Source organism: Protopterus annectens, chromosome 4.part1 (assembly GCF_019279795.1).
Source record: "Protopterus annectens isolate FY-2018-M chromosome 4.part1, PAN1.0, whole genome shotgun sequence".
Classification (NCBI taxonomy): Eukaryota; Metazoa; Chordata; order Ceratodontiformes; family Protopteridae; genus Protopterus; species Protopterus annectens.
The window spans coordinates 808,640,854-808,654,120 of record NC_056734.1 but is presented as its reverse complement, the minus strand read 5'-3'; the positions used below and the strand labels follow the sequence as shown (position 1 = coordinate 808,654,120).

General features: G+C 44.4%; 1 protein-coding gene across 3 annotated transcripts in view; it reads left to right on the top strand.

Annotated features, from left to right (window-relative positions):
• WDR33 (WD repeat domain 33) overlaps positions 1-13,267 on the top strand; it is a gene marked incomplete at its 5' end in the record, with an annotated part of 1,521,229 nt that overhangs the window by 878,656 nt on the left and 629,306 nt on the right. For all 3 annotated transcript variants that reach the window (XM_044070565.1, XM_044070566.1, XM_044070564.1), the window contains 1 exon segment: positions 2,430-2,524. In XM_044070565.1, coding sequence (XP_043926500.1) covers positions 2,430-2,524 — 95 coding nt within the window.

The following is a 13,267-nucleotide window of genomic DNA, read 5'->3' as shown; positions in this document are numbered from 1 at the left end:
CCCTTCTTCCCCCTCCTGTGGCTTCTAGTGGATCTCACCATCCGGTTCTTTTAGGTCATTTGACCAGAGGTAGCCTCTACCTTCTTTTGACTTGCAAACTCAATCTGAGGTAACAGGGAGAGGGGAATTCTGGGTAAGAGTTTTTGCCCAAGAGTTTGTAGCCGACGCAAGCTTGGAAGATGGCCGGCTCGGTTCCAAGGTCGGAACCGATACTCAAATGTAATGACTGAACAAGGTTCAACAATACAGATGGAATGTTATGGTAAGACATGACTTCTTTTTCTCCGTTGCCAGACAAATAAGGCACTTTACAGACCTGTTTTAGACCTTTCAGGATTAAGCAAATTCGGAAAAATTGCCAGAAGTCAAAATGCTTACACTACAGGGATTTTTGTGTCGTCTTTTCCATTTCTGTCAGGCCATTAAAATCTATTTCATTGTAAATGCCTACTTCCACATTCACATGCAGAGGTACTGAAGTGCTCTACTTTTGGCCTTACCTACTGCATCCCGGATAATTAGCCAAGTGTCCGGCTTCAGTAATTGCTTTGTGTAGTATCAGGGGCATTCACAACTGAACCTACCTAGAGACGTGGATATGCAAAAAAATAATGTGGTGCCCCTTTAGAGCAGTCATCCTGGGACCCTGCCAAGATAACCAACCCTCTTGTCTGGAGTAGCCCGGACCTAGGAAGACCCAAGTCATGCAGTGGAATTTCCTTAGCCTCCTGGTGTTTGCCCCCATGTTTTTTTGTCATAGTATTATTTATCAGGTAGAAGACTCACATAGGCCTTGACTGACACCTTAGTAACTTTTTTCATTGCAAATCACAGAATAATTTCACTACCATACAGCTTGTCCATGGGGGTAGGTTTGCTGAGTCTAGCAAGGTCAGAAAGCATGTTGTTGCCTCAAAATGTGAACCTAAACTCTGAACAGATAGTCTTTGCATCACCCCAAGCCTAAGAAGCCATAATGGGTTGACAACTTGGATGGTCTTGCACTTATCATGTTTGGGCAAATTTTTATAGAGAATGTACTAAATATGATTAGGGAGGCTATCAAACCTAACCCCTGCTTAGTGAAATGGAAGAGCTTTCTTCTTGCATTGCCTTTCCAGAGACCCGAACGCAAATTCTGCGGTTCTGTCTGGATGTTCATTGGATGGTTCACTATGGCAGTCCTGCTGTAGCTGAGATCCAATGTCTGGACAGGCTTTCAGAGTGGAGTTTCCTTCCTCTGACATCAGTTTTTACCTTGGGTGTAGCCACATACCTGGTATGATACGTGTTCCATCATGCAAGGAATTTGAGAAAGATCATCAAGCCAGGCCATAAGTCCGTGACAGATTCCTTACCTGTTCCCTCCCCCCAGGCCCCTTTTTTATTGGATGTTTGCCAGGGTGTGGATGTATACACTCTTGTAGATGTATCCTAACATTTTTTTTTTTCCTTTAAGGGCTGTAACCTCCCTTCTTTGGGCAAGATACCTCTGTGGTATTTTGGCATTTAAACTCCATTGAATTTGGCTGTGCTTGTGCTAGTGACAGTTTGGACATGTTGAAAGTGCACTAAAGCTTTGAAAGCTTACAGGCCAGTAAAGCTAAACTCCATTAGCTGTGGACATGCATGTTTTGGCCTTAACTTTGGCATTACAGCATAAGTGAACTGTTTGGCTATACTTTAGAAACACAGGGTCTTTACATCCACTTGATGTCCATAACAATCAAGGTCTCGGCAAAATTGGCATGAATGCATCCACAAAGACTTAAAAAGAAAAAGTAAAAAGTCATGGACATTCAGAAGCCATATAGCTGAAACAATTTGTCCTTAAGGGGTCATTTGCATATATCCTATGGGCCTGTGTTACGGGAGGTTTAAGGCGTCACACTGAAAACTGTAGCTTGGCTAGATTTTTATTGTTTTTACAAATTAGTTTGTCTGTGTGACCTTTTTACTCTCTTGGTTTGGATATCAAGTGAAAGTAAAGTGGGTAGGACTTTTGATCCATATCAGGAAGTCAGTGTACCTAAATGAGCCTGTAGGCCTGATCTCTGGAGTCATGAACTTATGAACTTAACAGTGTGTCAAAGATTTTTGTTTTGTGTTGAAAATGTATAGTATATTAGTACTGGTACTGCAGACAACATAAAGATCAGCCCACTGTCTTGGTTAGAAAATAAAGTAAATGTTGCATGGATTCACGTGTTTCAACTGGTTGAGTTTCAGGTTTATTAAGAATGAGCTGTCATGCAGAAAAGATATGTAGGACGCATCGCTCTGTACTGATTATTAATGTCAGCTTTTTGTAGCATGGTTGTCTGGTGTACTTCTAGTAGGTCTTCATTGCTGTTTTTAGCTTTAAAAAGTTAGTTGGCATTAATCTAGCACTTCATCAAACCCTAACATTGTATAATTTTGTGTTGCAGTAAATTCTGGACAAGAAACAGACCTGGGGATAAAATGAGAGATCGATACAACTTGAATTTGCTCCCAGGAACATCAGAAGATGGTGTGGAATATGGTGAGTCTCAGTTTTGTGAATCCTGACTGAGAGGAAAAGGACTAGTTACAGTGCTCCATGTCTAACAGATGTGTGGAATACATTTTTTTTTTATACAACTTTATTAAATCATTATATTTTAAGTTGAAATGAGTTCATGTATGTTAGAAGGATGGCTTTCATGAGTTTTATTATTGCCATGTGTTGTAAATATATTTTCTTTTGAAAAATTTTTATTCATTTCAGTGTTGCTTAGCTTTATCATTTACTGCCTTTTCACCTAAATTTCACTCCTGAGCACTATTATGCATGTATTGTTTAGAATCATGTTGCTAGATCAGCAATAGTTCTGTCAACGACAAATTGAAAGAAAATTTAGCCAAAATCATTTTGGGCAAAAATCAAAAAAAAAATTTTTTTTGCAAGGTGGGTTTCACCCTGCACCCTCCATACCATCCAAACTTAGATATGTACATCTGTGCAGAAAAGGGAATCCTCCACTGTCACCAAAAGTGCTTTCAGCTGACTTGTGCTCCACTGAACAATCTTTGTTAGAATGACTTTTCTCAATTGTTTCTATAATTCCATTTATTTTTATGAACTTTTCTCATTCCCTTTTCTGAAAAATCCCACCTCCAGTTTTAGTATTTCATTGCTTTAGATTTTGATTCATTTCCTTTTTAGCTGCTTAGTAGTATTAAACTTAAGACATTTAAGGTCTAGGTGAATGAGATTCTGTATCCCAGCTCAAGAATCATTCCATAGTTAGACATTTCCCCAGCATAACTGCTCCTTCCAAAAAAAAAAAAATAAATGTTCCTGGTTTATCCTGTCTCCTTCCCCATCACATCTCCAACATTGACCGTCTACCTGAGGGAAAAAAAAATAGTGTAAAATGTTTATACAAACATTTCCATACCAAAATCCACTTTAATGCATATTTGGGGACCCCACAGAGTTCTTCCAACTGTTCCTTTGTAATTTGTTTTTTTTTTATCATCCTTTCTAATCTCCTGTGATTGATTCTTAGTTGTCAAGCAGTACTTCTACACCCTACTAAGTATCCCTTTTTAATCAGCGTTTTCTGTTCAAGACTTAAAGAACTCTACCAAAGCTGGATTTCGTTTAACACACCCATATCCCTTTCTTTTTGACTATACTGTCATATTACTTCCTGATAAGGCTTTTCCTAACTCGCAGTCTAAACGCCTGGTTAGTCTCATTCCTCTCTGTTATCTTTCCTCCTGAGTTATTTGCTCCCAAAACCTTGTTCCTTTCCAGTAAATTCCAGTGCTGCCCCCTTGCAAGACATCCTTTCTGCTTAAATATCTTTTCTCTATATCCTCACTGGCTTAGTTCTTGATCAGCCTAGACATCCACATCCCACCCCCAGCCCCAGTTAGGGAAACCATAGTAAAAAACTTCTCAAAAGCCAACTTCACACTTAAGACAGAAGTGGCAAACTTCATGACACCCATGCAGAAGGACAATAGAGGTATGACTGCCGAATCCTACACAAATGCACTTTATAAGCACTTACACGAGTGCATGGATCATGCTATCCCTAATAGAACCAAGATGTTATCCTCCAAAAAAAGGAAGCCAATCTGGTGGTCCTCTGCCATAAACAAACTCTACAACAGAAGAAAGAAACTGTTCCAAAAAAGAGTAAAATCCCATGACTGAAGGAACTCCCAGGTCAACCTCAGTAAGAAGCTGAGATCCCTCATAAAATCCTCCAAAGCTAGTTACGAAAACAAAATTGCCACTAACTCTAAAGACAACCACAAAGCATTCTATAGCTATGTCAAGAATCTAAATGGGAACACTCAGATCTGCTCTGAGTTGCAGCATAATGGCACTAAATATACAGAACTAACTGATTTTGCCAGCATCCTAGCAGATAAGTTCAGTGCTAACTTTACCCCCCTCTCACCCCCTAGAGGGCACATCTCTATACCGGAAGAATGCAAAGTTCCTATAATCACGGCTGCACAGGTAAAAAACACACTCTCCAAAGCCAAGAACACAGCATCCATGGGACTTGACAGTATCCCAGGCTGCGTTCTACACGAACTACAGAATGAACTGGCACCCTACCTAAGCACCATGTTCCATCATAACCTCACCTCAGGCTTTGTAGCCACTGAATGGCGCACCGCAACAGTTATCCCACTCCACAAACGGGGAGCCACAATGGACCCAGGGAACTACCGCCCCATTAGCCTGACGAGCCTGGTCTGCAAGGCCATGGAACGTATCATCATGGAACTCATAAACAAAGACATTGGTAATCTCCAAACTCTGGACCCTACTCAGTTTGGATTTGTAAAAGGCAGATCATGTCTCCTAAACCTGATTGACTTCTTTCTAGCAGTCACCAAAGCCATAAAGGAGGGTAAAATGGTTCACACAGCTTATCTAGATCTCTCCAAGGCTTTCGACACCATCCCCCACTCTGGAATTATAGATAAGCTCACTAAACTAGGTATAAATCCCTATGTCACAAGATGGGTTGCCAACTGGCTCACGGACAGAACCCACACTGTGAAAGTAGCGGATTCCAAATCTGACATCAGACCAGTGACAAGTGGAGTACCACAGGGTTCAGTCCTGGGTCCTCTCCTGTTTGGTATCTACTTCTCTGAAGTGCAAGCCAACACAGAAGGTCTTTGGCTAACAAAGTTTGCAGATGACTGCAAACTAGGAGCCATAATCAAAACTCCTAACGATGTGGACAAACTACAAAAGGGCCTCACTGAGACAGATACCTGGTGTCAAAGCCATGGCTTGAAGCTCAATGCCAAAAAGTGTATTGTCATCCCCTTTGGTAAAAACTCTGTACCCATGAACTACCACACAGCTGGTAGTCTACTTAATGCCGAAAATGTGATGAGACCTTGGGACATAGGTGGACAGTAGTCTCTCCTTTGATAATCACATCGCCACAGTGGTCAGGAAATCCTTCTACGTGGCTCATCTCATCACAAAAGGATTCTCATCCAGAAAAAAAGCTGTCATTGTTCCCCTCTACTCATCACTGATTAGACCCATTATAGAGTACAACGCCCCTTTTGGTATGTACCTCACAAGACATCTACAACAACTGGAACGACCACAGAAATACCTCACAAAGACTATTACTGGCCTCAAACAGATGCCCTATGCAGACAGTCTCAAAAAGCTACAGCTTTACTCCATCGCATATAGCCTACTCAGGGGCGATCTCTGCCTAACATACAAAGCTATGTCAAACCCAGAGCTGTTGGACATGCTCCACTTAAAGAAATCCCAATCCCTCCAAGCTACACACTCTAGGGACCTTAACCTTGTCACCACAATAAACAGAACATGCTGGAGGGATAGATTCCTGTCCCAGAGACTTCCCATACTCTGGAACAGACTACCTATCTATGTCAAACAGAGCTTCTCATTAGCACTCTTCAAGAAAAATCTTGATGATTGGATGGGAAATGGGAAATTCACCCCGGGGATCACTTCTGTGGCTCTGCTCGACAGGGGCACAGGAAAATAATTTTCTTGGGTGGCGAAAGCCAGGGTACATTTTTTGGCTAGGCTTGTATGGGCCCTAGGGCAGATAGCCTAGTACCTACCTATGAAAAATTTCAGCTGCATTATGAACATAATGTTTCTATATGGTTGTTACTATTCTACTTAAGGACTTGCATCCAAAATACTGGTCTGCGTTTGTCTCCTAACCCCCTCCCCCAACATGCACAATTTTGTTGTTCTTCTTTTTAACTTTGATCTCTAATCTTCTAATTGAGTTATGTATATGAGTCTTAAGTGCATAACATTAATGTGCCCATTAAAGTCAGGTAACCATAAACCACTTTTCCCTGTTGGGAGAATCAACTGATCCCATGTAACTCGTGCCATCTTTCCCTACAGGATAACTTCATTCCACTCTGTATTATAGTTGATAAAAGTAGTGTCAGTGACTCAACAGGTAGCGCATTATGATCCATTCCCACAGCAGGCTGACCGATTGCTTACACTGGAGTGCAGCATAAGGGGGTGCTGTACTTTTAAGTGCGTTGTCATTTAGAAAGATGGTAAACTGAGGTCCCATCTGGTTGAGTTAGTGGTAGCTCAGGTGGAGTTAAGATTCCACAGGTTCTGTTGAAAAGAGTTGTGGACGTTCCCCAGTGCCCTGGCCAAATTTCCCCTAGTAGTATAAATACCACTTCAGGTGTCCCCTGAAAACAGGCCACTAGTCTCTTCCCACATATCCTTAACTGCTATAACAAAATCCTTTTTTGATCTATATACTTAAACATTTCACTTTTTGCATGTCCCCATAAGTTTGGGTATTGCTGACAATACACATGAGTGAATAGTTTACCATAGTAGCTTTTATTTTACTTCCAAGTCTTTAATATCTTTATAGGCATGCGTGTATAGGCAGAAAAGAAAAAACATATTAACATAACACTGTCATGCATTATACATCTACATTTCTTTGACAACTGTCTTTCACTCCAATATTGCATAAATTGATCAATTCTTGCTTCCCCTTAAACTTCAGTCCTCCTCCTCATGGACATTATTCTGCATGTATTTTTTTCCTACAAATTCCATTTATTTATATATAATTTACTTCTTCCCTTTTTAAAGATCCATCTTCAAGTTCTTTTATCTCTTTTACAATACTCACTCCTTCAAATACAGTTGGTTTAGATTTTGATTTCCATTTTCTAGTAATTGCTTTTTTGGTAGCGAAAAGAATTACACTTAAGGCCTTAGTGTCTAGTCAGTTTATATCTTGTATCCCAGCTAAAAAGATTAATTTCCTTTGTTACAGCCCATTTGCTGAATCTGCCACCTCATTGCACTCCCAAAAAACATGTTCCCAGTTGCATCTTTCTTTCTCTTCACACCTTCAGTATTTACTAACTGCCAGAGGAAAAAATTCTTGGTCTGTCTGGGGTAGAAAATATACACGTAAAAACACTTTGAAGCAAAAATCCTAAACCTTCTGTAATTTGTTGCATTCTTGGGAGCCATGCATATGCCCTCCCATATTTTTTTTGTGATGTAGCAATAATGATCCTGTCTCAGAATGTCACATAGCACTGAAATGTCCTTTATGTGAGTGTGTTCAATCTCGCCGTTTGTTCTTACACACGGGTTCGGAGCCGATCCTCGGCTCCGAGTCGGCCGCATAGCAAAGCTCTGCATCTTAGAGAAGCTCGAGACCAGGCTATATCCCACAATCCTCCCTGCCATTACTCAGATCTAGTTTGCCGCTGCAACGGGTCACATCGTTCAGAGAGCTCGGACCAGAGAAAACTGTTGTTAGACAGATAAGATAGTCTTTTTTGTCAAAGTTCTTATACTTCTATAGTTTTTGATATTTTATTTTCTAATACTATAGTGTGTGTGTGTATTGTAGTTAGTTTTTTTTATAGGTTTCCCTTTTGGGGCCTACCCTTCTTTAACCTATAGCTTTATTTTTTTTTTCTGGTTTTAAAAGGTGTCAGTGTGGACAGAAAATGTCCATCACTGACAATCACACTTCCTGCGTCTACTGTCTTGGCCCTCTCCACTTGCAAGAGGATTGCTCTATCATTCCTTCAGTGGGAGGGTCATGCCAGATAGACGCAGGAAACTTATAGACAGGGGACTTCTTAAGCCTGCCTTCCAGGAGGCCTTGGACAAGTCTGACCAGGCTTCTAAGTCCTCGAAGGGGTCGAAGATGTTGGAGCCCATGTCATCGGCTCCGAGTACATCTTCTAAAGTTCATTCGCCGGTTCCACAGACTTCGGGGCCGAGCGTCGAACGTTTATCTCTCACTGAGCCCCAGGTCTTGGAACCGGTGTCGGAACTACCGCCACCTTCTATTCTTCGGTCGGTGCCATCTTCGGCCCCTTCGACCCGATCTTCCAGACCATTATCCGATACTGATGTGGATCGTGTCGTGCAGAAACTTATGGAGAACACGGCCCTTTCCAAATTGATTGCAGTTTCCTCCCAATTGGTGTCGAAACTAGAAGGCCTTCCCTTATCTCCAACAGGTCCTCCTTCGAGACCCATCCAGTCTTCGGAGCCGGAAGAGGATGAGCCGATGATAGTGGAGCCCTCGGTGCCGAAACTGTCCATTGCACGATCGACACCATTTACCTCGACTCCATCGGAACCTATAGGTGAGTCGCGGAGTCGACGATCTCTCCTTGGTTCCGGGACCGAGAGTCGTACTGACCTTTCGGTGCCGACTCTCCCCCTCGGGGCCTTGGCGCAGATTGGCTCGGCTCCGTCCTCGGGGTCGAGACTCATGGGCCCCATGTCTCGGATTCTTCCATGTTCTTCGGAACCGGGGGAGTCCTCGACCCGAGGTTCAGGGGTTTTTGACCTTATGAGGAAGGTTTTGTCTACACAGACAACCACTTCATCGGACGCGTCTTCTCCCTCCCTTAAGGAGCCGCTCTCTGTTTCTGTTCCCACGACACATCCAAAGCGTGGAACACCATTGTCTCAGCCATCCCCAGAGGATGCCCCCTGTTCCTCGGAGGCCTCACCGGAATCCCCCTCCGATGAGGTTCCGAGGAAAAGATTGTGCAAGAGGAGGCACTTAAATTCCCCACAGGAATCTCTAACTTCTGACTGACTTGGATGAGTCAGAGGGGTCCCCAAAATCCCCCTCCGAGGATGACTCATTTGCAGACATCTTGGAGTTATTAAAACAGAGGGGTGATTGGCAGTCCCTAGTCCCCACTGAGGACGAGTCGGTGTTGCTGAAGGCATTTGGTGCTCAACCTTCTACCTCCTGGGTTACTCCGCCCTTCGATGAGTTAATGGATTTGATTGCTCGAAGGGCGTGGGAGACACCGGACACAGTGGAACCGGTCCCTCGAAAACCAAGCAAATTTATTACCGCTCCCCAGGACAAGACTTATCTCACCAAAGGAGTCCCGGTTGACGCTATGGTGGTGGCTGCAGCCACTAAACGGAGATAGTCTTCCTCTTCTGTTCATCCTCCTAATAAGGATTCTAGGACTATGGACAGATACGGGAAGCGCGTTTTTAGTTCAGCGACTTTTTCCATGCGTTCGCTAAACTATTTGACACATTTTACACATCTACAGAGGGATCTCATCAAGGAGCTGGGAGATACCCTCCAGGGTAACACAGATGCTGCTGTTTCAGATAAGGTAACAGCACAGCTTAACACCCTTACCTCCATAGTGAACTCGTCCATGAGGCTCATCTCGTATGTGGCTGAAGGGTCGAGTAGAGCCGCAGCTTCAGCGATTGCTCTACGAAGACAATCCTGGATGCGGCTGTGCTCTTTTGCGGAAGCCTTCAAGTCTTTCTTCGCCAACATCCCCTTTGATGGTGCCACTCTTTTTGGGCCCAAAGTGAAAGAGACATTAACTCGGTGTGAGCAGGAAGGAAAGACTCTGTCTGCTGTCTGAGTCCGTTTTTCCGTTCCATCTAGACCGTACCCCAAAGGGCAACGAGGCAGAAAAATGTGGTTCCGTAGAACTCAGGGATCTTTCCAGGCCACACAGAGTGAACCCCCCCCCCCAGAGGCAGGGGGGGGCAGACATGGAAGACGTCGCCCCGGCGTCAGAGGGGGTCCGCAGAACCAAGGCGACAGGGATACTATCCCTGGTAAGCCTTTCCAGCACTCCTGAATGGGGGCCCGACTGTCCTGCTCTGGAGGCAGTCGGGGGTCGCTTGGCTTTATACCCACAGGCCTGGCTAACTCTCACCTCAGACTCCTGGGTAAAAAGCATTGTAACCAGAGGATACAAAATACCCTTTATGTCAACTCCACCCCAACAAAGAAGGTCTCCAGATGTGCCACCCCGTCTGCGAGGCCCAGCAGCAATAGAAATTTCAAAGCTGCTCAAAAAAGAGTCATTCAGCCAGTCCTGGCAGACCAAAAAGGATCCGGAACTTACTCAAGGTTCTTTTTAGTTCCAAAAAAGACAGGGGACTGGAGACCCATTTTGGATCTCAGCAATCTCAATACCTTCGTGAAGAAGGAAAAGTTCCGGATGGTCACGCTTCAATCGATCCTTCCATTTTTGCAGAAGGACGACTGGATGTGGCTCGAAAGATCTCAAGGACGCGTACTACCACATCAAGATGGCCAGACCGTCCAGAGATCACCTGTGCTTCCAGCTGGGAGCCAGTCATTTTCAATTTCGAGTCCTGCCCTTTGGGCTCACCTCAGCCCCCAGGGTATTCACCAAATGCATGGCAGTGGTAGCGTCTCACTTGAGATGTCTAGGATTCCGGGTGTTTCCCTATCTGGACGACTGGCTCCTCACCGCCACCACTGAGCGTCGCCTCATACAAGCCAGAGACTATACAGTCAACCTTTGTTCCCACCTAGGGATTTCCATAAACTTCGAAAAATTTGCCTTACTGCCCTCACAGCATATTTCATTCATCGGAGCAGACCTAGATACGCGCTTAACATTGGTAAAGCTCCCTCAAGTAAGGGCTTCATCCCTCAAGGAACAGGTTCTTCTTCTACTGCAATGCAGGAAATCCCCGGCCAAATTGGTGTTGAAGGTTTTGGGACTCGTGGCAGCGTCCCTGATTGCAGTTCCCATGGGGAGATTGCACATGAGGCTCCTCCAATGGCTGCTGTTCACGCAGTGGTCGTTCCAGCAGTTACCCCCTAACGCACGAGATTCTGATAACAGATTCTTGCAAGCGAGACCTCTCATGGTGGGTGTCCAGTCAGGATCTCACTATGGGTCATCCATTTGTTCTACCGAATCAGACGGCCACTATAACCACGGACACTTCTCTGATAGGGTGGGGGGGACTTTTTCAGGCAAGAACAGTCCAAGGGGAATGGTCCAACATGGAGTACAACCTGCACTTAAATGTTCTGGAAATGAGGGCGGTGTTCTTGGCATTGCAACACTTTCAAACCCTCCTACCTCTAGGAACAGTAGCAGTTCAGACAGACAACATGTCTGTAGTCTGGTACATAAACAAACAAGGGGGAACCAGATCTTACCCATTATGCAGAGAGGCCATGAGAATTTGGCAATGGGCAGAGTCCACGGGTCGCTTTCTGATAGCAACGCACATCCCGGGGTCATCCAACGTCATTGCGGACAGGTTGAGCAGAGCCATCCTGTTACCTCACGAGTGGTCCCTCAAACTACAGGTGGCGGAAAGAATTTTCCGCAAATGGGGCCAGCCTTGCTGCGATCTATTTGCCTCCCCGATGAATACCAAATGCAGAAGCTATTTTGCCCTTCTACCCTCCAGGGATGTCCCCAGGGACGCACTGATACACGATTGGCCCCCGGGTCTCCTATATGCATTTCCACCTACCCCCTTGATTCCCAAATTTCTTCAGAAAGCCATGAACCTGGAAAGGACAATTATACTCATAGCCCCATTCTGGCCTCGACAGATATGGTTCCCCTTTCTTCGAGCCCATCAAACAGAGGAACCGTGGATCCTGGACCCAGTACCAGATCTACTGACACATTCGTCGGGAGTTCCTTACCCGTCTCTTCTATCCCTCAAACTAGCAGCTTGGTTGCTCCACTTCCCCGCCTAGCCAGGTCTGATCTACTTTCTCCGGCAGTTCAACGCATTTTGATTGCCTCTCATAAGGCTTCCACTACAAAACTCTATAAGAGTAAATGAAAACGCTTTGTGTACTGGGCATCTAGTCAACACTTGGACCCCCTGGTTGCTCCTTTACATAAAGTTCTAGAATTTCTATCCATCCTTTTCCACGAAGGAGCCTCTACTTCCACACTAAGAGTACAGTTGGCGGCCATATCCAACTTCCATGTTGGTGAGGACTGTTCTTCTATTATGTCCCACAGGCTTTGTAAGGCTTTTATGAAAGGTTTCTTCCATCTTCGACCGCCCGTCAGAGACCCTTTATTCCCATGGAATTTAAATTTGTTGTGGTCACAACTAATGTTGCCACCCTTCGAACCAGCCTCTTCTTGCCTCCTGAAGTTTGTCGTGGAAGACTCTTTTTCTTGTAGCGGTTACTTCAGCTCGGAGAGTGTCAGAGCTGCAAGCACCGTCAATTAAACCACCTTACTTAATTTTCCACCCAGATAGTTTCCATACGAACAAATCCGTCTTTCCTTCCTAAGGTATGTTCTGTCATAAATATTAATCAGTCCATTGAACTCCCTACTTTCTTCAAAAACCATACCAGCAAGTTGGAATATATGCTGCACAAGTTAGATGTCCACAGACAGCTAAGATTTTATTTGGACAGGACTAAAGACTACAGAAAAACAGATCAACTTTTTGTTGCATTTGCAGACAATAAAAAGGGCATGGCAGTTACAAAACGTACGCTTTCTAAATGGCTTACTGATTGTATAGCCTTTGTGTATTCTAAGTCAAATCAGGCCTTGCCCACCAAACCTAAAGGCCATTCTACTAGATCCGTTTCCACTTCCTTGGCTCATGCAGCTCGCCTGCCTTTGGACGCGATTTGTGCAGCAGCCACGTGGTCTAAACCACATACTTTCATCGCTCATTATAGGGTTGACAAAGCCTCCAAAGACAGGACATCTTTTGGTTCCACTGTGCTCAGGAACGTTCTTCCATGAGTCACTCAGGGTGACGGAGCTAGGGACGCTACCCGTGTGTAAGAACAAACGGCGAGATTGAACACTCTCACATAAAGAAGTTATGTTCTTACCATAACGTTCCATGTGGAGTGTTCATCTCGCCTTTGTTCTTACATTTCCCCCCCTTCCCTCCCTCACGTGTTTGGAAGAACGAGTAGGA